Genomic DNA, 27,687 nt, shown 5'->3' with positions numbered 1-27,687 from the left:
TTTTTCCTTTACAGTCATGGAATTTATTCTCCAGCAATCGCAAATACTCTTCCCAACCCCCCATGAATACTTAATACGTTGCCAGAATAGACCTCCTCAAGCCCCAGGCTTCAATAAATTAAGTAATATAAAATTAGTACTTAAAGTCATGTTGTCATGTTTTTCCTTGAAAACACATTTGAAAATACTTCTAAGCATGTGCACTGCTGAAAACCAAACTCTAAAAATGCAGTATTTATACCATTCCACATATGGAAAAGAGCGTAACTTTAATAATTTATTTCCACCTGCAGGTCTATGGTTGACATCAGATACCCTATAATTCAAAATTCAGTTCAAGAACAAAATCAATGTCATTTATATGAAGGGAATATAGTATTACCTCCCCAGCCAGTTTATAATGTAATGAATTGGTTAGCTGGTGTTATTAGGGCAGCCCACGACACAATGCCTCTGCTCATTTACAAAGTCTAAAACCAATTTGGTTGTCAAGCACATTAAGCAAGACTGAATACTCAAATCAGATTTAACTATTTTAAGGCATTCCTGGAAATAAAACCTACTGATAGAATGTAAAATACATGCTTTGGGCAATAAAATATTGCCCAAAAAAATCAATCGAAGCTGGTTATATAAACAAGCTTAATCAACCACTGCAAAAGAGGTCATCATATCCACTAATAAATTTTCAAACCCTATGACCCAAATTTAGTCCTAGTCCAGAAACAGTACACACAAGCTAGAGTTAACTGAATTGTGATTGAGCTAACAACGGAGTTTAAGTAACGAGGAACTGATATACCTTTTCTCTTTGCAAAGCTAGTGAACACAGCAGCAAGAAAGAAATTCCATTCTTACAACTGAACAAATGTAGAAAGGCAAAATACACATGGGAGGAGCATGTATATTTCAGAACACAAAAAATACGGTACATTATTCACATAGTTAGAAAAAAACCCAAGACAATTACCAAAATATTTAATTGGTAAAAGTTTAATGTCAACTTACTTATAAAAATGAAAAAATATTTTAAAATTCACCATACAATTGAGCAACCTGGCCCTACTGACTATCAGCTATAGGAAGGCATTTAAGGAAATGATGGTTATGTCAAAACAAAGGCTAACTTCAGGCATGTATGTTGCTTTAAAGAAAAAAAAAAAAGAGAAAGAAAACCAAAAACCCCTCTCATTTGCAGGAAGCTAAAAGCTTAGCCTAGTTTTTAAAGCTAATTACAAAATCCTCTTTCATACTGGTCCAGATGTCTTGACAATTTCTTCTTCTAACAGAACTGTCAAAAGAAAAGAATTTTTTATGAGATCTTTATACAGCTTAGTTCTACATCTTTGCAAGAAGAAACAGGCATACAACACCATACTTAGGAAATGGAAATTACTAGTTACAGCATTTGCTTATATCGCAACCATTCCTTCACTCAGACATCTCTATATGGACACTTCTCTAACTACCACATTATGGAAGGTTTTAAGGACAAATGAACTTTTCCAGGTACTGCATCAAACAATTTCTAAGCTTTACATATTAATTGGATATCTTGGAATACAGATTTGAACAATATTCAGTAATAAGATATGTAAAACAAGATGCATAAAGTATTTTTTTTATGTGGCAATCTTAACGTATGCTGTGTCATGGCTCTGCAGAGCTGCAGCATTCTTAACACAGAAAAATAACAGAATGAGGGTTTCATGCTTCCCATTGCATGCTATCACATCTTAAATTGTAAATATTACAGGCCTTCATTTCATTTCTCCACTTTATTGGACTACCTCCCATTTCCTGAACTTAAAAAAAATTAAATCAAGTTATCACTGCCCTACACTTACGATGACACAGGAATATAGTAGTAGTCAAATCTCTTTATTATCCCCCCTCTTCTTTTCAGAGTAGCAAAAAACAGAGACAACAACAACAACAAAAAGTCTAAAAAAGTCTATTCCACTCATCAACTTGGAGATTAAAACCAGTTAGATCATCTTTGGGCGAGGAAAGAGAAAACTAACACAGTGACTGACTAACTTGTCACTACTTTGTATGGCAAATGTTGCAAGGACTAGGTCAACATCCTGACTTCTCTCCCCCTTTGTCACTGCCTTACTTGTGTGATCTCACAACTTCAGTCAAAAATGTATTTTTAATTCAAAGGTATTTTGCAATATTAACATGGAATATCGTTAATGGGCTAAGAAATAACTAAAAGTCAACAGAAAGTTATTTGTCTCATTTACTGTAAACCAAAATTAACCACAGAGCCTGGCTGCCTGCTATCAAATATGCAGAGCAGTCTAACAGTCTTACCTTCCATCTGTTTCCACATTCATTACAGACAACAAATGTTGTCATGGGTTCATCAGCACTGCGGGTTTGAACCTTTGGCAAAGGCAAGAGACAGAGTGGAAAAAGAAAATTAGTATCTTCAATTTTTGTTAGTGTGTGTTCATGTAAGTGTTTAAATCACAGTTTAATATTAATGAAGCAAATTTCGATCAAAATACAAGTGAACTTTACTCAACAACTGAAACTGGGGTTCTTTCTAACTATAAAGCCATCATAAACTTAGATTTTGACAGATTTAGTAGCACTAAAATATCAATTTCGGCATTGAAACTGTGCACTTATTTCTAGGAAAAGATTCTGCACTACAGAAGGCTACATGTTCAGTACAGCTTTACACATATTTACCAATGTAAAGGCTTAAAAGTCTCATGATTGAAAAACAGCTTTCTACTTAAAGTATCTGATACACAATATTAAATTATAAATGAAGCTGATCCTAAAAATTACATTCCCTGAAGCACTGTTTAACAAATTAAAGCCCTTCTTCTTGCAGTTGTAGGAATGACTGTAAATCAGGGCCTAGGGTTAGTCAAATGGTACAATAAAGATACATGTGTATATACATATATATAATTTTCTTCTATTTAGTCCTTCAGTACAAAAAAGTTTACACACATTAAAAACAGTATGTTATCTCTCCTCCACACAAAAACATATTAATAAAATGTGATAAAAAGAGTTAGCAAAAACCCAGCATTGCAAAGAAACTGAAGCTCCACCCTATACAGATATTCCACTTGGCTTTACATAAAATCTTTGGCAAATAAATACAACATACACTCTTTATGTAAGCACACCTAAGTGCATCCACGTACCTTCACATTTTGTAATTTTGGTCAGCATTTTGTTAAAAGTTCATTTTGTAATTCCAATTTTTTTTCTCTGACAATCTTTATATAGGACTTAAGTTTTGAAAAAGGAAAATGAAGAGTCTGAACAACCACGCACCTGGGTGTATGTACAGTTCTTCTTTTTGCACTTGCCACATGTAAACAGATCAGTTTGGGTACCTCCTGTTTTAGCCATCTGGTGCTCTCTGATAGCTTCTTTGGTCAGATTTTTGCGCATTTCTTTCAGTTCATCACTTGCCATTTCCTGTTAAGGAGAAAGAGCAGACAGAGTTTACTAGAGAGTTTTTGCTTTAAAACAAGTTACAACTGTGTGAGCCAATACCATTTTTTATTTAGAATCCATGAACAACAACTCTACTAAAAGGCACTGAATTTCTACACATTTTTAATTTTACAAGACTTCAGTTGGGATATTTCACAGTACAGAAGCTACAAAAAGTTAAAAATGTTCTTTTTTTTAAACGCAGATGGGGGGAAAAAAAATCTGTAAAAGTTACAACGTCAAACATCTAGAAACATTTCTCTGCAAATGCATTTAATATAAGAGAGAGGACTTAAAAGCTCTCCAGAAGGGCAAAAAAGATCCTCTCCCTAGGTTAGATCCTTGGATAATTATCTCATTGACCTACATAGGACTATTACAGGAAAAAATTTACACTATTTTGATTATTTGCATATCTGTCCTAAAAAATACAGTACGGTCATAATTTACCATATGCAACAGGAAATCATATACACTTCGCTTCAAAACACTAACCAAGGAGCTCAGAATCACCAATGTTCTATTTCCTTTCAAACAGTTCTAGTGTGTAGGTTCTCCACAATGTCTAGTAATCTAGAAAACTATTTGTTTCATTTTTCTTCAATAAAGTTTTACTCCACATCCCACATAGATGTGAAATGCAAATCTTGTATTAACGCTGTTTCACTTCAGAAGTAATCTTAACACTAAAGGGTTTTTTAGCCTTTAACATTTTAATCCAAGACATTAATTAAACAAAGAATAGGCATTGGACAACACAAAATATATGTTTGTGCATCCATACAAAAACATGTGGGAAAAAACCCCACATACTGAAGGTACAATTTCCTTTTTTTTATACATTCTTTTACCAGTCTGTTTGCCCTAACCTTTATGTAAAGCTACAGCAAAATAATCCCAACCAACCAAAAAAAACCATCACAAAAATTTTTCTTTTGGAATAATAATGATTTTCATTAGTTGATCAAAAATTTAATATCTTTCAGTCTCCTTTGTACCTGATTTGGGGGGGTAGAATCCAACATATAGAAGCAGAACTACAACACTGAAACAAGATGTTAACTGCGCTTCCATTTTTCTCTCCCAAAAAATAAAATTTTTCATTTGACTTTCCAGATTTATTTTTATTTGCAAAGACAGTGATGATCTGAATGGGAAATTTTATTCAAGTGTCCAAAATGTTCTTTCAATAATTTAAATTTAATTTGATTTAAAGGGCAATTTTCCTAGCTTCTCCCCTGTCATTTATGTTTTTTTTTATTTATTAGTAAGAGTTTCCTTCAAGATCACTTGGAGTATTCAAGATACATAAAAGTTTTAAATAAATACTGCAAATGACAACAGAAGAGGGGACAGATCCTTAAATCCACAAAGCGATACCTTGCATAGGAGTGCAACTGCAGAGGTCAGCATTTGAAAAACAAATGGCAAGACAGACTAACAAATATCCAGAAACATGAACGGATAAGCAGCTTGGAGTCACTAGCCAGTCATATTTACATCTTCCTAAACTTAAAACACTATTACCAGTATATCATGTGGCCTTTTAAAAACATGCCATGTTTCGAGATAGCAACAGCTTACCTGCCTTCTGACTTACATCCAAAAGTCAGACATTTAGCATCCAACAACAGACACCACTTTCATGGCCTCTGCCTCAACAAAGCCCTGTAATTTAGGCTGTGCAAGCCACAAACAAGCCACAGTCTTTCAGAATTGTGGGCAGCTTACATAAATTACTTTTATGGCTAGTAAATACAAGCCAGGATGTTAGTCCAATAGGGAAATAGTTCAAGACTATGTTTTACTTACCTCTGCTGTCATTTTGGCAAACTTGTCAGGAGGAATGTTTCCACATAATACATTTTTCCTTAGGTTAGGGTTCTTTGCATCCTTGAGATTTGCTATTCTACTTCGTACTCTATTTTTGTATTTCATATCAGTGTTTTTTAATTCTTGAAAAATAGGTGCTTTGTATTTAAGGAGCAAAACATCAACAAGTAAAACAGAGCACTATAAAGGATTCATTTTGGGGGGCAACTTTTCTAAAGCAATGTACTTCACTTTGATCAAGTCCCTAACCAACAGTCACTTTCCTGTTCAACACAGTAGACTTCATGTCCTTCTGAAGCCTAATCACAGTTAAACACATGAAACATGAATTTTTGGGTAGTAGGCTCTCAACTGAAACTGTGAAAAGTCACCCATAAGTTTATGTCCAGGTTCTTGGACCTTAATTAATTTCCAAACCAAATATTCAAACAATGACAGATCAGTGACTTTTTTTTTTTAGAAAAAAAGGCCAGACCATTGTTCTAGAACTATTCAAACATTGCTACCAGAACCTCCCTTTCAAAAACTCAAAATTCATTTAGAAATAACCTTGTATAAAATTAAAGAAAGATATTAGAAAAAGACAAAGACTGTTAACAAGAAAAGGTTTTTAAATAACATAGAAGAGCACAGCATTTTATGTAAGAATGCTTCAGAAAGACATAAGATTGCTGCTGCAAGAAAAACATACTGAGCTGAAAACCCCCCCCACACACTCACCTACACGCATTGCTACATGTTTTAAGGCAAATCATTTCAGTTGGACTCTTTTTTTAAACACCAAATTTATGTACTGATGTGTTGAACACAGTTTGCTATTTTAGTTTTACATGAAATTTACAAATACTCAATATATAGATCAAGTTAATTAATTTTAAAATTATCAGCACTTTTAAAAATACTCCTGTTCTAGAGCACACAGATATACAACAAAGGATATCTTCTTCAATCTGAGAACCCAGCTCTTCTTCATCAGCACCAATAGCAATATAATCATCTGAGGAAAACAAATACTAAAATATTAGCAAACTGAAACTCTCAGTGTTCTATATCCCTGAAAGCCTATTCAGCACTCTGAAGCTCAGCAAATTATGAAACACCTGCAGTAAGTCTTCCTTTTGTGTAGGTAAGTTTAATTTACTGCATACTTATCCTTTCAAAACTTACTAATTGGAAGAACAAGAATAAGTGAAATGAAGCACAACAGAAGTTTAAAGAAGTTAAAAACCTTTCACAAAACCAAAAATTCTGACATCTAGTTACAGACACAAGTAGAAACAAAAAAAAATTGCTATACAGAAAAATTTAAAACATTCTATTAGGCTTGGCAAATACCCATCTCCACAGCATATCTGTGCATAGAATAAACTATTATAAAAAGGAAACATTTTATATTGTGTTTAGTCAATTGTTTCAGTCCACACAATACAAGAATAAGCAAATAAATGTTTTGCATTCAAGCAAGAGGAAGATTTTATTAGAAACATAGTAATTAAGTAACAGAAACAGTATTATTAGATTTTTTTTTTAAAGTTCAAAGCAGAAACGTGTCATAAAACATGTAAATTAGAAGAGATGGACTACGGCAGTCTTGAAGATAATGCAACACTTGAACTACAATTTCTGAAGATAATTGTTTACTGTTTCTGAGCAAAACTCTTTACTCACAAAGACAGCTGCTTTTCCATGATAGCTGAAGGGCAAATTAGATACAGTGTTTTACCCTCATTTCAGCATGGGTGTACTTCAATGAGCAATTCAAACACCATTTCTCCTTAGATCTCATGCCGAAGGCCATAAAACCAGAAAATAACCTTATTTTTTGACAATGGATCATCAGTTTATATATGCTGTACAAAGCAACACATCAAAAAGGGTTCTTGGAAAACTAGCTAAAATTAAGACTACATAGAATTATGAATACTAAGATGCTACATGCAACTTTCTGGTCACAAATTGCTTTAGAAGCCTATGAACTACATATCCAGAGGACCACAAATTCATGGTATTTAGTCAGCTTTCATTGTTGTCTGTATCTGAATTCATACAAATTAAAAGAAAGAATAAAAGAGTTAAAGGGGTAAACATGGATGATTCAGAAGCCTATTTACACTGGGTCAAGTTACACTAAGCAAAGAACAGAGAAACAGGAGCTGAGTCATAAGTTTGGTAGAAGAGCATGACCCACTAGAAAAAAATTAGGTAATTCTGAGAAGTCCAGCTTTCAGTTTGTTCCTTATCTAGTATATCATTCAATTTGTCAGTGTAAACACACTCAAGTGTACATGAGAGGTGAGAAAAAAACCCAAACCAAAACAGTCAAGGAATTTACAGATACCCGAAAGGCATGAAGAACAATACAAGACTCTCTTATTCCAAGTATCTCAATGAAACATCAAGAATAAATTAATACAGAAAGGCAACGTTCCAAAATATGACCTCTAGTTTAAGAAAGGCAGTCATGTATATAGTGGCACTCTCTCAGTCAAAAAGACTGAGTTACAAAAAAAATAGCGGCTTCTGCAAAAATATTTAAATAAGGCATTAAAGGAGGCAAAAACCTTCCTGAAAAGAAGTTGCCCTGTTGGAAAGTTATCAGATGAACTGAGCCACAAAATGTCCCATGTTACCAGCAACAAAAATGTATTTTGATACATTTCCACACTGTCAAGGTTACTCACCACTTGCACTTGGTAGAACTGGCCTATGGATATACACAAACAAACAGACACAAAAAGGGTTTATTCTACCCTACGGGGGAGGAGAAAATTAGAGTGGGAAAGACAGAAATAGAAGAGAAGAAAATAGATAAACTTGAAAATACAGTCTACAAAGCTCACCTCCTGTTCTGAGAGCTGCAGAGAGCATTTCTCTACATTTCACTCGTACAGAGTCTGAAGTGCTTGGAGCTCGGGGAAAAGAAGGGATGAAAGAATTTGAGGGAGCACTACCCTCCTCCTTCCTGCTGCTGGAATTGCTACTTGAACTGCTAAAAAAAGGCAAAAAGAAAACAATTTTAATGTTTTTTCCCTTCTTCAAATGACTTTGTTTCTGGGCAAAACACAGGTCTTTTGTTATATCCATTTGATGGCATTCCAAAATAAGAACACAGGCCACTTTTAAAAGCTATTTATAGCTCTAGAGTCAATACAATCTGTAAAGTGTCTTTAGACTATTCACCAGGGTATTCCACACCATAGTCACAGCAGGTATTTCATTCCATTATGTGGCATACAAGCTTTAATTCTCAGTTCTTTACATTAACATGAAATCTTTTTTTTCCTCCCACGGAACTTTAAAAAACAGTGAAGATACATTGCACCAACATTCACTCTGCAGCAAATGCACTGCACTCAATCTGTTTACTCTATTGAAGGGGTACCATGGTCACAACCCCTCTCCTCCCCAGCTGATGTAGTTTTGCAAACCGTAAAGTAAGTTTTCAGCTTCCATCTGGACATATATTTAGAAGCTAAATTCCAATTTGAAAATGGCTCCTGAAAACAGATTCACTAAAACCTGAAGTGTATAGAAGAAATGGGCTTGCAAATACTCTTTTGTAAATGTTCTTTAGCTCTCCTGCAGTGACATTAATATGGTCTCCTTTTTATGATAACATATTTTATGTTTACCAAAAGAAGTGCAGACTGTTTATTAAACATAAAAGCTAACAGACAAAGTAAGTATTCTAAACCTCCAGCATATGTAATTACCACAAAGCTGAGACTGAAAGTTGTTTTACAGATCTCAAAGCTCAGTGCTAGTACTGAGAGAGGACGGAGCATTTGACAGATGGAATAAACAGTAAACTCGTTTGGCCATATCTTGACTTACGGTTTTCTTTTTTTTTCATGTCAACAGGAGCACAATTTATTCCTCTACCAACATACCTTTTCTTGTAGAAAACTTAATGTCAATGTCTTTCAGAAAAGAACATGGTAGCTGTCTCTAATATGACAAATTTGGACCAAATACTTTAATTTAGACTTAGTGAGATTATTTGAACAATCACGAAGAATTAAGCACCTTTCTTCTCTGGCTTCAGGGCTGTTTTGAGAGGAAGATGCAGGCTCCTTTTTCTTTTCTTCAGACTCTTTATCAGTTGAAGGTCCATCTGGAAACACAAAACATGAGAAACTCTCTTCTACCCAGAAACAGTAACCAATTTTAAGCAGTGGTAAAATACCTTTCACGATTTCCCCTGAACCAGCTGGAAATGCTATGAGCTCCCACTCTCTGCTTTGACCCTCTCTCACAGTACAGACTTCCACTCTCCAACACCCTCCCAACCCCGCAAAATGAAAATATGACAGCACTTCAGATTCTTCGAGTCAAGTCCAGCATCTGCTTAAACTGGCAGTGAAGACATGATGAAAACGTAATCTTCTATGATTTATTTTTGCCAACACTGCTGCAGTAGGTAGACAGTAACTTCTTAGTTATTGCATCAAGTCTCTGGAGTAAATACGTGCCATTCTTTTTAACTATATTGCGAAAGCTAGCAGGGTTGCCAAATATAAAGATCATTTTCCTATTTTTGAAGGAGTTTTCCAGACACACAGACAGTATTTTCTGTGATAGCTCTTAAATTATTTGCCTTAGCGTTTAAATATATTTGAATTCGCCTTTCCCATACAGGCTGTGTTTCACTATGATTTTATAAAGAATAAAGACTAAGTCTTTATGAAAAAGGGTATCACAACATTTAACTCTAGCGTACCAAGAACACAAACACCCTTTTATTGTAAAGAAGATTTCAGAGCGGCTAAATTGAGCTCCTGCTTTGATTTGCTCTCTAGAAAGGTTGGCTCTCCACTGCCTACAGAGAAAGCCTAGTGAGATTGGCAGCACTCACTGACAGATTTTGTGAATTCTTCTTTCCAAGCTCTTATAGAGCCACCATTACACTTCTAAATTCATAGACTATGTTATTGGAATAAGCATATATTATAAACTTTAAAAAGAATTAAAAACAGATCAAGAAAAGGAAGGAAATCTGTTAAGTAAATCAGTCTTGCCCACAAAGATGTCCTGAACTAGGCATGCGAATTCTCGTTTAAGCATCTAAAAGTATCCTTATCTCCAGAAGAACCCCATCCCCACATTTCTCAGAGGAACTTGGTGATAACGTAACACACAAATTCAGGTCTCTCATTCAAACACTGAGCTTTTTTTTTAATTTTCCTAGAGTAAAACATTTCTGTACTGGTGTTTTTAAATAGGAACACTAAACTGAACATGATTTCGATACTTTCCTTAACTTTTTGAGTTAGGGAATTTACCCAATCAAATATCACTTTGTTAAAGAATCATCATCATAAAAGGAAATCAGAGATGAGGCACCCATCTACTATCCCATCTCCAACTGCACCTAAAAAGAGATGGTTTTTACAAAATAGTATAGGAACCAGCAAAACACACAAAGCTTCTTCTTCAGAATATTTCCCCAGCCTTCAAGAGCTCACCCACTGTTTGTAACACTGAATTCAATCTTTGATAAATTTCTTCATTTAAGGAAAAAAGGAAAATTAAGCACAGTAGCTGAAGCACTTGCATTGATTGTCTTTACCAAGCTAAAGATGTTATTAAAAAAATTCCTAATAAAGGTATCAATTTATTAACTAATACTTATAAAAAAGTAATTTCACTAAGAAAGCAAATGAAGCCATAAACATGGATCACACCAGGTCTTCGCTATGACACTTGAAGTGCACAATACTAGAAGAAAACAAGTCCCATTTTTAACATGCATGCTCACATGACTGCTCTCTATTGCAACAAACGCTTACATGATATACGATTTTTAAAATCTTCTAAATACACATACAATCTCATTTACCTTCACAACCTTTAAAGCACATGATCATCTTTGTCAGAGGTTTTAAGGCAAATTAATAGATCAAAGAGGTATCTCTGCTTCAGCCCATTCACCTCCATATTTTTTTCTGGCTCACAAGTAGTCAAATTCAGAGTTGACCTATGTATGTCCTGCTTATTTTGCATCATACACACCACTGTGGTATAGCTGGCACCCAGTTTTCATCTATCAAACACTTCCATTTAGCTCATCACCATTTCATCAAACAATGCAGGCACCTGAGAACACCTGCCAATGCCCCAGTGGCTTCTTCCCCTTATGGAGGGCAGGGTATATATGAGGCACCAAGATAATGCAAGAGTTAAAAGCACAGTTCATCCTACACCTGCAGATCAGTTTGTGCAAGCGTGTCTTAAACCAAGGCCAAGCTTCTTCAGCAGCTGAGACAACTGGATCATCTTCAGTAAGTATGTCTCCAAACCTACAATTCATTTAATCACTTAGAGTTTACAGATATTTTTGTTAAATCCAGTTTAAGAAATCTGAAAATAAAGTTAACAATATTATCCTAAGTGTTTAAGTTGTTCACTCTTACGAATCATAAATTGGAAAGCACCAAGGACAGATGCTCTATCAAGCTGGATTTATTCTTAAACTCACACATTAATAAGAATATCTTATTTTATTGAGATACTGTATTGACAAAAGAACAGAATGCAACTAAGAGCCTGCTAGACAGCATTTCAGCTATCCTCTGGGGAAAGGAAAGAAATGCCCTTGACAAATTAAAAGTCCCTACTAATTAACTTATTCAGTGGCCAGACTCTAATGGAAAGGAAGAATGACAGTTAACGGGAATTACAAGCCACAGAAATTCTAACAAAGTAAGATGGAAAAAAAATGGCCCTTCTGTGAAACATCCTTAAAAATTCCAATACATGATTCACCTCAGAAAGTCCATAGAATATCCTAAATATTTATAAATATTTATAAATTACAAGTTGCTTTAAAGAGGTACAGTTCCTTTTCTCAACTCTATACCTATTCAAACTTTGAAATAATTTTTTTTCAGAAAAAAACTGAATTTGTCACCGATTTTAGGATTGAAAACTGTAACTTCACAGTTTTACCAAGCCATAAAAAATCTTAAAGCTTTGTTTTTTGTAAGACAAGCTAATTTATATTAATAATTCTTTAAAATACAAAGAACACAGTAGTAACATGAATTTCCTATTAGCTATCAGAATATGACTATCAAAGTCTGATGACTGCAATGCAGTTTCTATCTTGTACCGGTAACTACTTTGAAAGATACTCCTAGCTTCTCTGGTGAAATAATCTCTCCAGGGTCGAATATGACACAATAGTGGTTTTTGTTACCAAAACAGAAATTTTAATATAATATTATACAGCCAGGTAACATAATTAATCTGAATGTTAGAAGCCGCTAACAGCTTCATCCTACATTTTTCTAGCTATATTACAAGCCAACACTAGACACTTGCTAGTAACAAGAAAAAAATTAGAAAATATAAAGATATAATGTTATTTATTCATAAATCTAACTTTAAATTAAGAAAAATTTTAAAGTCACAATTTTTCCAGAAATGTTTCCTTAATGAAAGGTGGCTACTTATTCTCTGGAAGCACATGAGAATTTAATTTAGTGAGATACTGTATGTTACTGATTCAGGAATCACCACCAGAACTTGGAAAGTTTTCTGAACAATCAAATTAAGTAGGTTAAAGGAAAGAGATATGAGAATATGTATCGGATGACATAATTAATTTAACAATGACCCTCATATTTAATAATTATTTAGGCTCCATTTTCCAGACTCTGACCAAAATAATCTTGAGATGCACAAGCAGCTATGCTGGTCAGCAATTCCTCTACAAGATATCGTAAGACATAAAGGTAAGATCAGTAAACTTTCTTCCTAGTTGTAGCTTTGTGGGGAAGAATAACTAAGAACTATGAATAAAGAACAAAATCATTAGTTGCTTGCTATTTTTAAAGATTTTTTTTTTATTATCAGTTACAGAGGAGGATGACATATGGACTTCTGCACTATATATGATTTTCACTTACATAGCACAATGTAATTTGCATCATGTGTTATTATCTTGCAACTGATAATCCTAAAAAATTACAGATCTACTAACAGTACATAGAACAGTTCCAAGTATATATTTGACAGGAGTTGATTTCCACATCTCACACTTGATATGAAAATGAAACTACTGAAATTATTTTTGCACTTGACTCTACTTGATGTCTTATAAAAACATGTACTCTTCTTATCAATAGTAAACAATAGTCTTAAACACTATTACACTCTAATTTAAAAACTTGTTTTGTTAGTAACTTTTTTTATCAAAGTCAGTAGGTTTCCAGATGTCCTTGAACAACTTCACCTAAAGACAGCATTAACCTGTAAGATAGTCCTAGACTGTACCTGCTTGCTCGAGTAGAATCAAACCCAGGTGCAAAATAACAAAGTAATGAGTTATGAACAAAGTAATCTGAGTAAAGCCTGGCTGGTGTTATTAACACTTAAACATTCTTTTAAAATAAAATTAGTCAGGCATGCCCTTCTTTGAAATAGGCATTTCAAAATGTTTGTGGCCTCACCTTTAGTTTTCAATACTGACAACAGATGATCACTTAATGTTAAGATTATTGTCCAATGATTCTACATTTTTATTCAGTACACAAAGTTCCTGGAGGTGAGTTTACTTACAGGTCTGGGCATTCTTTTTCACTGTATACTCTTACAGTTCACCAAGTGATGGAGGTTAAATTCCTTAAGGAATTTTTGTTGCTTTTTTAATATAAAGAAACACTACTCACAACCTAAATGAGCAGGCATGGATTCATTATCTGCATGGCATACTCTGTAAATTCAGCTACTTGGCAAAACAATCAGTATTTGCAAATCCTGTGCTATAACTGAACAGTATTTTATTCTGAGAGCCGAATTTGCTTCCTTATGCAAATTGTGACCACCTTGGCTGTGTGGTTTAACGTTGTTATTACAATATCTGAGAGCACCCCTGCACTGTGGCTCAGTCAGTGAGTCACTTCAGACAATGCTCACCAACCCTGTGCTGCGCAGCTCCCAACCCCCCTGAACAACCATTGCTAACCTGTCAAGGCTCTAGTCAAGTCATTAAGATCTGGTGATTCACAACTCAGTTTGATTTCTCTCATGTTTCCCATGCACTCTTAAAAACTAAATTCTGATAGCATTGAACTGAAACAGTACATGCAGCCTGAACAGTAAACAATTCTTGCCTAAATTCAAAATGTCATTTATAAAAATAACTCACAAAGACTTCAGACCTCTGAGTACAATGCTCGGTACGATTAACAGCTGTCCGCTTCTGCTGCCATCTTTGATCCACACCATTTTACATGCACTATAAACAGCATAATCGAAACTGATTTCTCAAGCAGCTCAACATATGGTATTTCGTATTCTTCCGAGAAAGTCAAAACTAATGATAAAACAGAATAAGAGTACTTCGTAAGATTCCCACCCATACTTATAGCCCACCTTTCACAGTTATGAGAGTTTAAGTGCTAATGAATAACTGAGCAGTGATACAACAGGTGAAATGTTTGTCCTGCTATGCTTTACTATAGGTCTATGTTACAACCAAGGAGAATTTAGCTATTTAAGTTTTGAATGCTGTATTTTCAGGAATAATTTGATTTTATGTAATAAGCACATTACCATGACTAAACTATCTGGTATGATAACGTACACACAACAATATCTGCCCTGTAGCAAAAATTAGTGCATGAACAAAGGTCACACCAACTGCCTCAAGATGTATTCAGTTCTGATTAATGCCAAATATTTGTTATTTGCTTTCCAGTTCCTCACACATCTGACTTCAGCTCTTGTAAGAAGCCTTAGGTAGAGTCTCCCAACTGTGTTAAAACAACCTGAATCTATCAAGTTATGAAAGGGAAAAGTCCCCCTTGCCCCAGTTACTGATGCAATCCCTGTGCAGGAAACAGTAACTGCAAACAGGCTGGACCAGAAAAAAAAAAAAAGGTAGTTGAAATTTAAGCCTGAAATAATAAACAAACCAATTAGTTTCCAACTGGTCAGTTACCAGCCGTGGTCTCCTGGACAGGCACTCGAGCACTAGTTGTAGCACAGGAGGCACCTGTGCAGAAAGGAAGCCAGACCACACCTTTCAGCAGCACCCAGATTGACCTGCTGTGACCATCAGGCACCACATTCTTGCTCCGGAGCATGAACACCCTCCGGTCCTCCAGCAGGAGTAACACTCCCCATGTTTCACAGCATTTGAACACTCTAAACATCAGTCAGCTTTAAGTAACAATATATTAAGACAAATTTGACTGACTGAAGATACTCAAGTGTTAAAAAAAATGAGACTACTATTTTTACTGTCTCAACAAATAACCAGTAAATCCTTTGGTCGAAGGACAGCAATAACCAGGTAAGTCCCCTACTCCCCAAAAAGAGCAGCATCCGAGCACACTCCCAAAAGCTGAGTATTCTGTTGGAAAACAGAATATCTCCTCTACTTTGTTCCCTAAACTAAGCTGCATTATCAAAAATTTGAACTTCAGAGAAAAAAAAAAGTAAAAACTACAAAACATTGATAGGGATTTGGGTTGTTTTTAAACTTAGATTAATAACTTGAGAGCTAGATCACTCAATCTAGTTGCTACTTTTAGAAGTTTTTAGAGTAACTCAAGTTAATAAGCAAGTCCATTTCTCCACTTATATGTCTTATCACTTTTATGCACTGATATAATAAAGTTGGACTTCAAGTTTTAAATGGATATTTAAAAATAAAAAGTATATTATTTTCACTATTTATCAGTTAACTCTGATCAGATCCTATAAAGATCCTTTATAAGCATGCATTTTATAATAAAAGTCATTATGATTTTAAAGATATTTTATCCACATGTCTAGTATTACCTGAATTTAAATACTAAAACTAACATAATTAGTATTATCTAACTTTTTTTTAAGGTAGGCTGAAAAAAGTTTGCTGTAGAGGTTGTTGCTCCTTACTAGAATATAAAAGTTGAAAGTTGTGACATGTGTCCATTTCTACAGGCAGAGTATTTTCTACATAATTTACAAGACAGGAATAAACTATCTGATAAAATACTTCATTATTGATAAAAACGAGGCTGAGTTCAAATGGCAGGGGACACTAACGAGTCCTGGTATTTGGCATATTCTTCTAGACAGACGGTAAATATTTAAATCGTAACATAAATTATTTTCTATTTAAAAATTTTAAGCTTCCTAAATCTTATTTTACCTAGACTTAGACACAAAGAAACAAAATAGAGTGCAGCACAGTATATGAACAAAAATACCTGGATAGAGTTTGAGATTTGTGTGTTTTCAAATACATTAAGTACTACCAAATACCCTTGAATAAAATCCTAAGAGAAAGGTTTCGTTAACTGCATTAATTGCTTTAAGGTAATTAAACAAAAAGTATTAACTCACTAATTAGTAAGCTGTTTAAAATCACGGTTTTAAAAAAATGCAGACCTATTTCTCACTACCTGTAAGTTCTAACACATTTTTAACATCATTTTTATGTTGGTTTTTTTCTCTTCACAAATCACTTCATAACTAAACTTCAAAGCCTCTACACTCTCCTATGAGATTTTGCACCAGTTCTTCAGAGTACTCGTTATATTTGACACAGGAAATAGTAAAGAACAGGTTTGTTAGCGCCTAGTGCAGCAGCACAGTCACTCCAGCTCAACTGCAGGCAACAAGACTTCAGATGTGAATCACATCAGAGAAACTGATTTCCTACTGCTTGCCAGCCTCAATAAAATATATTAACTGCTTCTCTGAATAAGCTCTCACCGTAATGCACTGATGACAGTCAAAGAGTAAAAACCTGTTACATCAGCACAGAAAGTTTCAACACTTAGACAGAAGCACAAATATATCTTAAGCGAGGTAGTGTCAAAGATGTGCATCAAAACTACATACAGTCAAAACATGCAAGAGCAGGGAAGTTTGTTTCACCATACCTAACAGTTTCTTCCAAGACTTGATAAGAGATTTTGCTAAAGATGTAACCTCTTCATCTGTGCTTTGCTTGCGTATTGCATTCACTGACATTCCAATTCTGGTAGACTGCAAAATAAATAGAAATATACACCATAGAAAGTGACATGAAGATCATTGAACAAGTAAACATATATAAAGCTGTACTTGAGCACAATTTTTTTTAAAAGTATCTTTTCTTCTTTGCTTTTGTGATTTTTTTATTTTAAGATTAACAAGATGAAATGCTGCAAGCCTTTATATAACTTATTTTAACAGACTTATTTGCAACAGACATTGCAAAAAGAAACACAACAGTATTACCATTTGTCTCCATCACAGAAGTCTGGGGAGGGGGTGGGCAGGAGGGTTAAGGACTATATTTATATTTTGTTATCATCAGAAGCTTGCTAACTGCTTCACTAGCAGCATACTCTTAGAATTCCCATTTAGTAGTGACTGTGGAAGAAGCTGTAATACCAGCTGGGAGCGAGCACATTTTAGTTTCCTAAAAATTTTGGCAATACTGAGATTCTTTAAAACCTTCAGCACAGAGAGTTCTGCCTTTAGATAGTAACAGAACTCTCTGTGTTTAAGATTCTAAAGAATGACCCAGCCTCTCTCTCTCTGAAAAGGCCAAGACAGCTTTAAGCCTTTGCCACTACTGCCACCTACAGAGAGAACAGAGGAGTAATTTACAATCCATGCCTTTTAAGACATAAATTAAGCTCAACAGCAACATTTTAGAAGAGTTATGACTGACATGCTCATGTAACAAGTAGAAAATTTCCACGCTTTTAGTTTCACAAGAGGAGAAAAGTATTTAACAATACAAACAAGGATTTTATTATCATTTCATATTTTGACCAATGACTAAATTAATAATTCTTAAGATGCTCAGTTTTGTTGCATTACCATTGACAGAACTCACTAAATATAAATTATTCTACTTACTTTTGCAACAGTTCATCATGAATTTCCTTCTCCTTTAAAGGAAAATTTAAATCTTTGTGGCTCGCTAAAAATGGAAATGATTTGTTCCTGTAAATTACTTCTTACAACCCACACAACACTTTTTGAGGCACCATGGATGTGCTAAATGATTGGAAACATACTGAAATAGTCAGTAGCTATTTCAGCCAAGAAAACACATCAAATAACCTCAGGTTTGAGCATCAGCTCTAAACATGTAGTTTGGACTAAAGAAAACAGATGGTTACTCACCTGTAACCAAAGTGTTTCAAGATAGACTCTGCTCACTCAGATTAACAGTACTGGCCAATTCTCTTGAAATTTTGAAACTGAATCTCAACATCATGTTCAGACAACAAAGAATAAAATGTCCTTGAATATCCATAAAGTATCTTATTTGAATGAGAAAAATGTATCTACAAAAAAACCCCAACCCTCCATTGATAGACACCTGGGCATAACCACAGACTACACTCATCAGCAAAGAGAAAACACACAATCTTACAGACTTACTTAGGTAAGTAAAACCCAAATCCTCAAGTAAAACTCAAAACTAACTGGATAAATTAATTTATTATTTTGATCACACAAGAGAGACAGATTATGGTAACCATTTAAACTGCCAGCTTTCTTAAGGTAGTACACAAAAGCAGTTTATTTGTTTGCTTTTCTGGAGCACTTGATCTGGCCTGCCTGAAGAAAGGGGAAGGAATGATCTACTAATTTATTTGCCTGCTAACACGGGTAATTGCAAAAGATCAGTTTTACATTCTCAAAATGGTTGTGTTTTAATGACAAACCAGCAGACAGCATTTGAAATTTCCTCAGCCTTTTTGTCTGTGGAGTTGCTCTTGCGAGGGCCATTTTTAGAGTGAAAAACTTTAAAAAATTAAATTATTTTGAAGTGATTTTAAAGTGAAAAACTCCAGTATTTTCATTCTGCCCCACTGCAAATTCTAGAGCACTTTTCATCTGCTTTCAGAGTAAAGACAGGCAAAGATGGCATAAGATGGGCAAAGATGGCATAAGACAGATGTTTTCACCCCTGAAGCATTCAAGCTGTAGGCCAAGCAGTGGATATGAGCAACATGAGCAGAAGTAACCTACAACTGAACCCAAAGCAAAGCATACGATGGCAGCAAGTCTTTCCTAAACCAGAACAAATGAGAAAATGTAAGGAACATAGCAGAGGAAGAAAAGCAACCACTGAAGCAAGCAGAGGTGTTACCAACTTTAAACTGTACGAGTATGAGGACAGAGAACTGGTGAGCTCTCAGACAAAGTAGAGCCAAATCAAATGCTGAAGAATAGCCACCTCCAGGTTCCCAGGTCTCCCAGCTTGTCAGTGAACTGGCATGAAGCCGTTGACGAGGACTGTATATCACAGCCTAGTTCTGCATACGCGTGTGTAATTTCGAGTAAAACCTGTTTGTTAAAATAAAGCCTGTCTGTCTCACTCGCTGTTTAGCTGCACACTGGCCACAATTAGCACCAGGGACACGATGCCTTTAATACTGTGTGGCTGCTAAACAGATTTGCAATTCAGACCACCGGATAAATCACGTGTGAGGAAAGGCTACTGGCTCCCTGCCTAGCTGAGCAAGGATCAGCTTGCTTACATAAAACTCGTTAGATTTGACACAGTTGTATTATTGTCTATAATCACTTCAGCTTTCTGTGAAAAGAAATCTAGCAAGAAAGACACAAGACATGAGCACAAGTCCAGACTACTGATATGCATCTTCCTATTCCCATACCTGTATACTGTTCAAAGGACTCACCAATTCAGACTGAAGCAGAAGTCATGTTACACGAAAAATCATTGCTTCTCTTATTACACAGGAATAACAAAACTATCACATCTGCTAGCAGTGCTTTTCTCAATGTAGCCAGCTTTCAAAACTGCTTAAAAATGGGTGTAGAAGTATGCTTTTCACTTGTGTCCTGCATTTCATCAATTCACACACATCAATAGATGCAGCAATGGAGTTATGGAAAAAGTCCTGCCAAAGATGGACTGGTGAATCAGAAGTTTTTAATGTTGTTTAAACATGTGTTAAGATGGCTCTTTGCAGAGTCACTGCTGCTTCTTCCCGACACCCTCTGTAAGACTCCTTATCTCTCAGGCAGGAGCGTCCTGGGAAGATGTCCTAAGGTGTTTGTATTGGTCTTTTGTTAACCCCTTCCTTATTTGGCTGTTAACTCCCTACCTGATTGGTGTTTTGTAAGACCCCTTACCTTACATGGTCCCCTTTGACCCTCCCAAGAGCTTTATAAACCCCTAACCACAATAAACTTCCTCTTTCGTCCGTCTCTCCCTGGTGGTCTGGTGAGTGCTCCTTTGTGGGGTCACAGCACCACATGGGTGGGGGGCAGGGTGGAAGGGCATACACTTTCCAGGTAATGGACTGAAGCCAGGCATGAAGGTTTCCCCCCTCCAACTCATCTACCGTAAAATAGATACCTCAATCTACACAGAGTGCAGTTAGTGCTCCTACTTTCTCATGATCATCACCCTTCCTGACAGGAGCACACTAATGATCCACTACCAGAGCAATGGGTATTACTTTGCATTACTTTGCATTTCAACTCTTGCTCCAAGTCCTCCATTGCTTAAGCAAATTTGGGATGCCAATGCAGAAAGTTTACATCAGACATTACATATTTATAGAGCTCTCGAGAAAAATAATGTCAATTTGAGTATAAACATGTTGCTAAATGCAATCTTATGCAGTGGAACTGTTTTGAATACAGCAGTAAATATTTAAGAATAACCTCCTAGCTAAGTCCTACACAGTCAACACACTATGCTAAAATACTTGATCCCTTTAGACCTACTGTAACATGGAGATATCTTCTTTACAAACTTGTATGGTGCTGCTCTAACACAGATTAAAACCAGTCTTTTAGTGCAGATATTATTTCACACTAAAAACAGGTACCTGTAATATGGAGGGGAATAAATAAGCTTCTTTCAAGTAGGATAGAAAATTGGACAATACTAATATGCAGCCCTATATAAATTAAGTCAGGGTCACACAAGTACTCTAAAAGGCAGAGAGTTTAGTTTGTCTTGCAAGATTAAGAGTCCTCCTCTGTTGATAATTTTACTAATGTTTTTATTATAACTAATAAAAGAATAAGTTATATACGTGTATATTCTTCAGATCCTCATGGTTCTCAGACAAAATTGTTCTGGTGTTCTGTGTAAAACTTCTCCTTCCAGTCTTCTTCACACCAACCAGAACAGATTTGCACAGAAGCATTTACAGAATTGTCAGAACACTTGCACAGAGATTTTTCATTTCAAAGGCAAAAAGCCCCATTATTACAAAAATACTTTGCATTAAGGCTGGGACAAAGAAACATCAAAGAATCAGGTTAACAGAAGGTTTTTCTAGGTTTTGTTCTTGTTTGTGTGGGGCATTTTTTCTTTGGAGTTTTGAGTTTGTTTTTTTTTAAAGGAAGGAGGTTGTCATGCCCATTCATGCATGAAGGTGACACTTTAAAATTCCTATTTTCTGTCACAAACAGAACTATCAATAACCTACTAAGTTATTACTAAGGATGAATGAATCAAGAATATCGTTGCTACTGACACTTTTAAAATTTAAACTTTATGGCTAATTCTGTACCTGTGACCATTAACTGCCACCTAGAAAAAAGTTACTTTTCAGTCTCCTCCAATTTAAAAGTGGCTACCACGAATTATGTGACAAACTCTGAAACTTGACAGGCAAATAAAGCTTACCCAGTGTATTTTTTGAAAGAATTTATAAGTAATATATTAAATACTGTGTTAGAGATTCAGATATAAGAAACATTAGCAAGACCATGCATGCAACAGGGAGAGATTGTACCACTCCATCACTTCAGCCCAGGAGAATAAAAGAGGAGGAGTATAATTACCTTAAGAAATACAGTACTCAGAGTTTGGGGGTAGAGTGTCAACTACAACTTGCCTGAAGGTATGAACTATGTTTCTCCTCACTTACAATCCAAAACCAGAACTAACTACATAAGAAAAGATGGTACCAGCCATAATCAGGTGCATTCTCCTTTAGGAGGAAGGAAACACATCACATATGTGTTAGAGTAAGAAGGTAAGATTCTGTGGAAGGTAAACTCACAAGCAGCTCTTCCCCTTTCCCATGACAAAATTCACTACTTTGAACTTATACAGAAGGATAAGTTTTAAGAGCTTCCTAGTGGAAGAAAACACTTAAGTGTCCTAAATTATGGTGAATTCAGACTACTTTACTGTGTAACAAAACTGATACTTCCAAGGACTTTCTACCTAGAAATCTACTTTAATAGCACAATCCTCTTTCAAATTTGCTGGCTCCACCTTCATCACTATGGAGTATTTGCAACATAACAACAATAAGAAAATCATACCTGTAACAACTCAAGGGTCATGGGAATATTCTTAAGCTCCTTCAATAAATCAAGAGCTCCAGCCTGAAAAAAAGAAAGGAGAAAAAAGGTCAACCTAGTAGCAATCAGAAACTTCAAATATAATGCCAACAATATACTCTTATCTGTCTTCAGGGTTGCAGATTGGATTCAAACCATCAGTTCTCAATTTATCCACAGAACAACTCTAGGACAAGGAAAGTTCTGCTTTACAAACTCTAAGCTTTAAGGGGCCTTAACTTGGAAATCCAAGTATTGACTCAAAGACAAGGGAAGTTTTATCTCACATTACTTAAATGTCAGTCAAAGCATTCTGTCAATTACCAACCAACACACATCCTCAAGGGTACTTCACTTAACAGCATCAGAAACAATCCAGACAACAGTAGCAATTTTCAGTTCAGAACAGCCACATCTGTTTTAGCACATGAACGATTTGAGAAGCTCTGCACAGTCCATCAATAATGCATATATATATATATATAGATGTCATTCTTAACTGTATTTGCAGTGGTGTGGTAAAGCCACATATCATGAGATTTTCTTTTTCCCTTGCTAAGACTGTTAGGAAAGGTCCTAACTAACTTCTGTGTAAGCAGCAACTTTCTAGACAGATGAGTCAATTCAGAGACTGCACTATTAGGTATTAACAAAGTCTATATGCTGCTACTCTAACAATTCATTCCTTAGCAAGGTTGGCCTTAATTAAAACAAAAAGGTTTCATAAATGTGAGATCCATACTTCTCTTTAACCTCTACAACCTTCTCTACCACCTAACCACCTCTACTTCAGCAAAGCTCTGCACCATTCATTCTTATTGTGCACATGGTTGTCAGACAATAGAAACCTCCCAAAGGCTGAGATGATTTGGCTGTTATTCAAGTGCATGTGCTGCTGACCCTGTGAGTTACAAACAGCAAGAAGGCAACTGCCTTTGCGTCTAAGAGGCCATTCTACTTAGGCCCAGTTCATTACCTTCCCACTTTTTTTTTTTTAATTCATGAGATTTCGAAATAAACCCCACAAAATTTCCACCTTGCAATTCTTGGGAATTTGACCCCTTTTTCTTTCCTTACCTCTGTCTCAACTAATCCTATTTTGCTTTGCATTTTGCTTGCCTTTATTTTCAAATTCTCCCTAATCAACTTCTAATATGTCATCTGTTGCAAGGAAACATGTAATATTCTGCTGCATCTACAAGTCTTCCAATTTAACCCCTAAAGATAGCACAACAAATAACCACCAGGAGGCTGAGAAAGATGAAGGTAGAACATCTGTGTCACAGTAAATGAAACACAAGTTTGGACACCTTCAACTGTCTGCTACAACCTCTGTTTTTTAAACAATTCTGACTCAAAGAAGCCTCCAAAACCAAACATTTCACTAAATACCACCTTACACAAATACAATTCACTTATAAAACTAATGTTTTACTATTTTGCCAAGCTAGCAAAAAGCCTTATTTAACTTTTATTCGTGATATGCAAAACTTCTCCAGTTTTAACCATAGAATTTTAGCTGCAATGATGCAAGACTGAGAATGTCATGCTGTTTTCAGGTGCTAAATTGAGTTAGCATACTAAACCCTTTCTTTCTCTAAACAGCCATAAGCTTGGTTTCTTCTCTGCAAACCTAGATTCAAGTAAAGCAAGTCAATTACCTTCACTGCTACAAAACAAAATCAAATTCAAGGAAATTTTCTTAGCTGAAACAAAACTAGTGACAGAAGTCAATGTGCTGTTTTCAAAAATAGTCTGATAACACTTACCTCTCAACCAATTAAGTTATCAGCAAACTGTACACAGTAACTTCAATAAACACAAGTTATTGTAGTCTGCAACTTCAGCATGAGTAACACTATAATGCAAAGCAGCACACTGTTCAACTGATCTTAGAAATACAATCTAGTCAAAATTTCTTTGCCTCTATTATACCCCTTTTCAATTGTACATGTCAAAACAATTTTATTACTCCCAGAGTAAACATTTTCCAAGACTAGGAACTTGATACACAGGAGATTAACAAACAAACAAACAACAAAAAAAACCAAGTTAACAGATACTACCTATATAATAGTTTCTGTAGAAAATTACCAAAATTTCTAATGAACTAATACTTTCTAAGCCTTCACGCTTCTCTAATCAATTATACTGTGCACCAAGAATTAGATGCTTTAAAATTAAATTTAAATGGAATTTAAACTGACACCAACTAAACAGTTTTTCATAACCCTTTTTTGTAGCATAGAAGTCAAACCCGCTCTTTTTCTCAAAACCAAAGTGGAAGTTGCACAGTACAACTTGCAAGTCCTTTTTTTTCTAATGTAGGACTTATCTGTTTATAAAAAAAACAGCCATTAAGACCATTATTATAAATTTTTCTTTAAAGGCATTTCTATAAATTTATAGACAGTGAAAGGCAACACCCCACAGCACCAGGTTGGCTGGCTTCCTGTTTACCTTGTTACTTAAATTAACAGAAGTCAGCTTCATGCAGATTTAGCAGATTACTCCTCTCAGCTTCTCTCAGTTGATCAGATCATAACACCACAGAATGGTGGTCTATATTCGTATTTTAAAGCTGTGCTTCAGGCAATAGAAAATGGAGTGCATTTTTGAAGACAGGAGAGCTATCCAGTTATAATTTTATTCTACTTAAGGGAGTAAACAATAACATGGACGATTTTACATTTTCTTTTCTAAACTTACTCAACCATTCTTGATTTTTTTTTAATCCATGGGTGCAGCCTTATTTCTCACATCTATTCATTACAACAGCTTAATGAAAGAAAAGTATACTGATGTACGACAAAAGCTGTGAGGAAGACACTGTAGCCTTTAATCCAACTGCAGATATTCTGAAGGAGGACTAATATCTATTTCCATTTGAAGCAACAGCAGAAATATGTATCTCACAGTGCATTAAATATTATATCACATTATTATTTACCCCTTCAAAACAAAACAACTGCATATATCACTTTACTAAAATAGTTATGAAATCTACACAGCTACAATTAAATCCTTAGTCAGTCACCGAGAGTCTGACTCAGAAAGGGTGTCTCCATGACCTGCCTTTCCCACTCATCAAAAGGAATGCCAAGGAGTACTCTGCCACAAGCCACAGAGTCACCTTTTGTATGAGACATGAAGCATCTCTTGGCATCTGAGTCTTGACAACTTCAGAGTGAAAAAGTACCAATGCTTTTTTTTTCTTTTACTATTAATGTGTTTCGTCAAATCATTCTCATTCAGAGACATAGCCCAAATACCTGTTCTTGATGAGTAAAAATGGAGAAAGGAATACAAGAGGTTGTCAAGGGCATCATTATCCAGTGGGTACTTGTGTAAGAATGAGTTTCTCCATTCTTCTTCTTCTTTGTGAGACAATAAAGTACCTCTTCATGGAAATCCCTTTAATAATTTTGCTAAAGATAGTATTTTATCTGCACCGCGGAACTAGGTAGGAAATCACATTATGCAATTAAAGAAGGTATCTTATAAATGACAAAGACTAGTAAAGGAAAACACAGAGACATCTCCTGTGTTAAATACTGATGTACATCCTCTCCTACCTAAGGGGTTTTATCATTGTACACACATGTATTTTGGACAAACTGTCAGATCTTGACTCCCGGCCACATCAGCAGCTCAAGCCCTCGGCTTCAGAAGGTTTGAGACAGTGTGAAACTAACAACAGAGTTGTTACTTGTGTGCAGGAAGGAGCTGGAGCAAATGAGCTCTATTCCAACACAGTACAAACGTACAACTGCCTCTGGCACTGCCCACACTCTTGCTACTGGGACAGAGGTGAAAATCAAGGCCCAGCAGTGGCTCCCGCCAGGCCCGGCTGTGCACACTGTGTTCAGCCACATCAGACCTACACTGACCCCAGCGAAGTCACTGCACCCTCCAATGAGGTTTGAAAGTTAATTAGGTTACACATGCTAGAGCGTGGATACATGTCCCCAGCTGCTGCTAGGAATTCTATCCAAACTCCTAACCTTCCCAGATCATGCAGAAATCACAGGAAGAACAACCACAAATACACAAATTTCCAGAGAATAACAATGTGCCCATCCAATATAGAAGTAGTAAACAGAGTTTACTATTTACTTACATGCTATTTTATGTAACCACAATCAGTTATTTGGCTGTTGCTGTACACTCTGATTTTACTTACTTTGATGGATGTGTAGAACTAGTACAAACACGATATGTTATCTAAGTAAGTTCTGTATGAAAGGCATACATAATAATTGAGTTAAGCTAACTGAATTCTGCCTAATGATACTCTACTTCCATTCTCGGGTACAAGTTATTCTCCAGATTAATAAACAGAATTAAAGTGTTTCAGGTTAGAGAAAAAAAGAAAGAAACAGGCTCACACTCCCCATCTGCTTCTGAAGTTTACCCACACAACTCTGGCCGCCCTGCCGCAGGGTTCAGGTTCTTCATTCACATCTTAAGTTGGCACATCCCACATAAAATTCCAGCTTTCGCGCCTGAAAGTGACAACACCGACCCACAGGGGACCACCACCGCAGCATTCTCCTCGAGAGGACTGGGCTTCCCACACACCCCCGAGCGAGGCCAACGCCGCGATTCTAGTGAATGGGGAGCGAAGGGGGCAGCCCTCCGCAGCCGTTCACAGCCGCTCACGGCCGAGGCCCGGGCGGGAACCTCCTCCCGGCTGAAGGGGCCGGGGCTGGGGCGGCGGGGCCGCTTCGCCGGGGAGCAGGGCCGGCTGCCGGGCCGAGGGCCCCCCTCCTGCGCCGGTGGGGCGGGGGAGCCACTGCAGCCCCGCGGGGCGGAAGGAGGCGCCGAGGCTGCCGGGCAGCGCGGGGAGAAGCGGCGGCGGGAGCGCGAAAGGCCCGAGCCCGCTGGGAGCAGGGAGCGTGGGGCCGGCCGGGGTCGCGCCTGGGCCCGCGGCGCCGCCGCCGATTCGCCTCCCGCCCCGTCCCGGCGCTCACCGCGTTCTTCTTCTGCACCATTTTGTCCATCTTCTTGGCGATGCGGATGATCTCGTCCTCCGTGGCCATGGCGGCGGCGGCGGCCCGGGCGGCGGCGGCGCCAGGCAGCGCGCGTCGAGCGCCGGCC

The 27,687-nt window shown here is 36.5% G+C and overlaps 1 protein-coding gene across 4 annotated transcripts; it reads right to left on the bottom strand.

Annotated features, from left to right (window-relative positions):
* On the bottom strand, positions 1-27,687 carry TCEA1 (transcription elongation factor A1). Of its 4 annotated transcripts, none has more exons than XM_027673470.1 (10): positions 27,561-27,687; positions 22,570-22,632; positions 17,184-17,289; positions 9,331-9,418; positions 8,145-8,293; positions 6,245-6,301; positions 5,284-5,438; positions 3,307-3,453; positions 2,320-2,391; positions 1-1,291 (listed from the first exon to the last, which is right to left on the bottom strand). In XM_027673470.1, the coding sequence occupies exons 1-10, from the start codon at positions 27,627-27,629 to the stop codon at positions 1,283-1,285; spliced, it is 915 nt and encodes a 304-aa protein (XP_027529271.1). In that variant the 5' UTR covers positions 27,630-27,687; the 3' UTR covers positions 1-1,282. The 4 variants fall into 4 exon arrangements, with proteins under 4 accessions (XP_027529271.1, XP_027529340.1, XP_027529412.1 ...); XM_027673539.1 differs by lacking the exon at positions 27,561-27,687 and adding an exon at positions 26,976-27,134 and having other exon boundaries at positions 875-1,291; XM_027673399.1 differs by lacking the exon at positions 1-1,291 and having other exon boundaries at positions 2,227-2,391.

The sequence above is a fragment of the Neopelma chrysocephalum genome, unplaced genomic scaffold, assembly GCF_003984885.1.
Source record: "Neopelma chrysocephalum unplaced genomic scaffold, ASM398488v2 Primary Assembly neopelma1_22, whole genome shotgun sequence".
NCBI lineage: Eukaryota > Metazoa > Chordata > Aves > Passeriformes > Pipridae > Neopelma > Neopelma chrysocephalum.
This window is presented reverse-complemented; position numbering and strand designations above follow the sequence as displayed.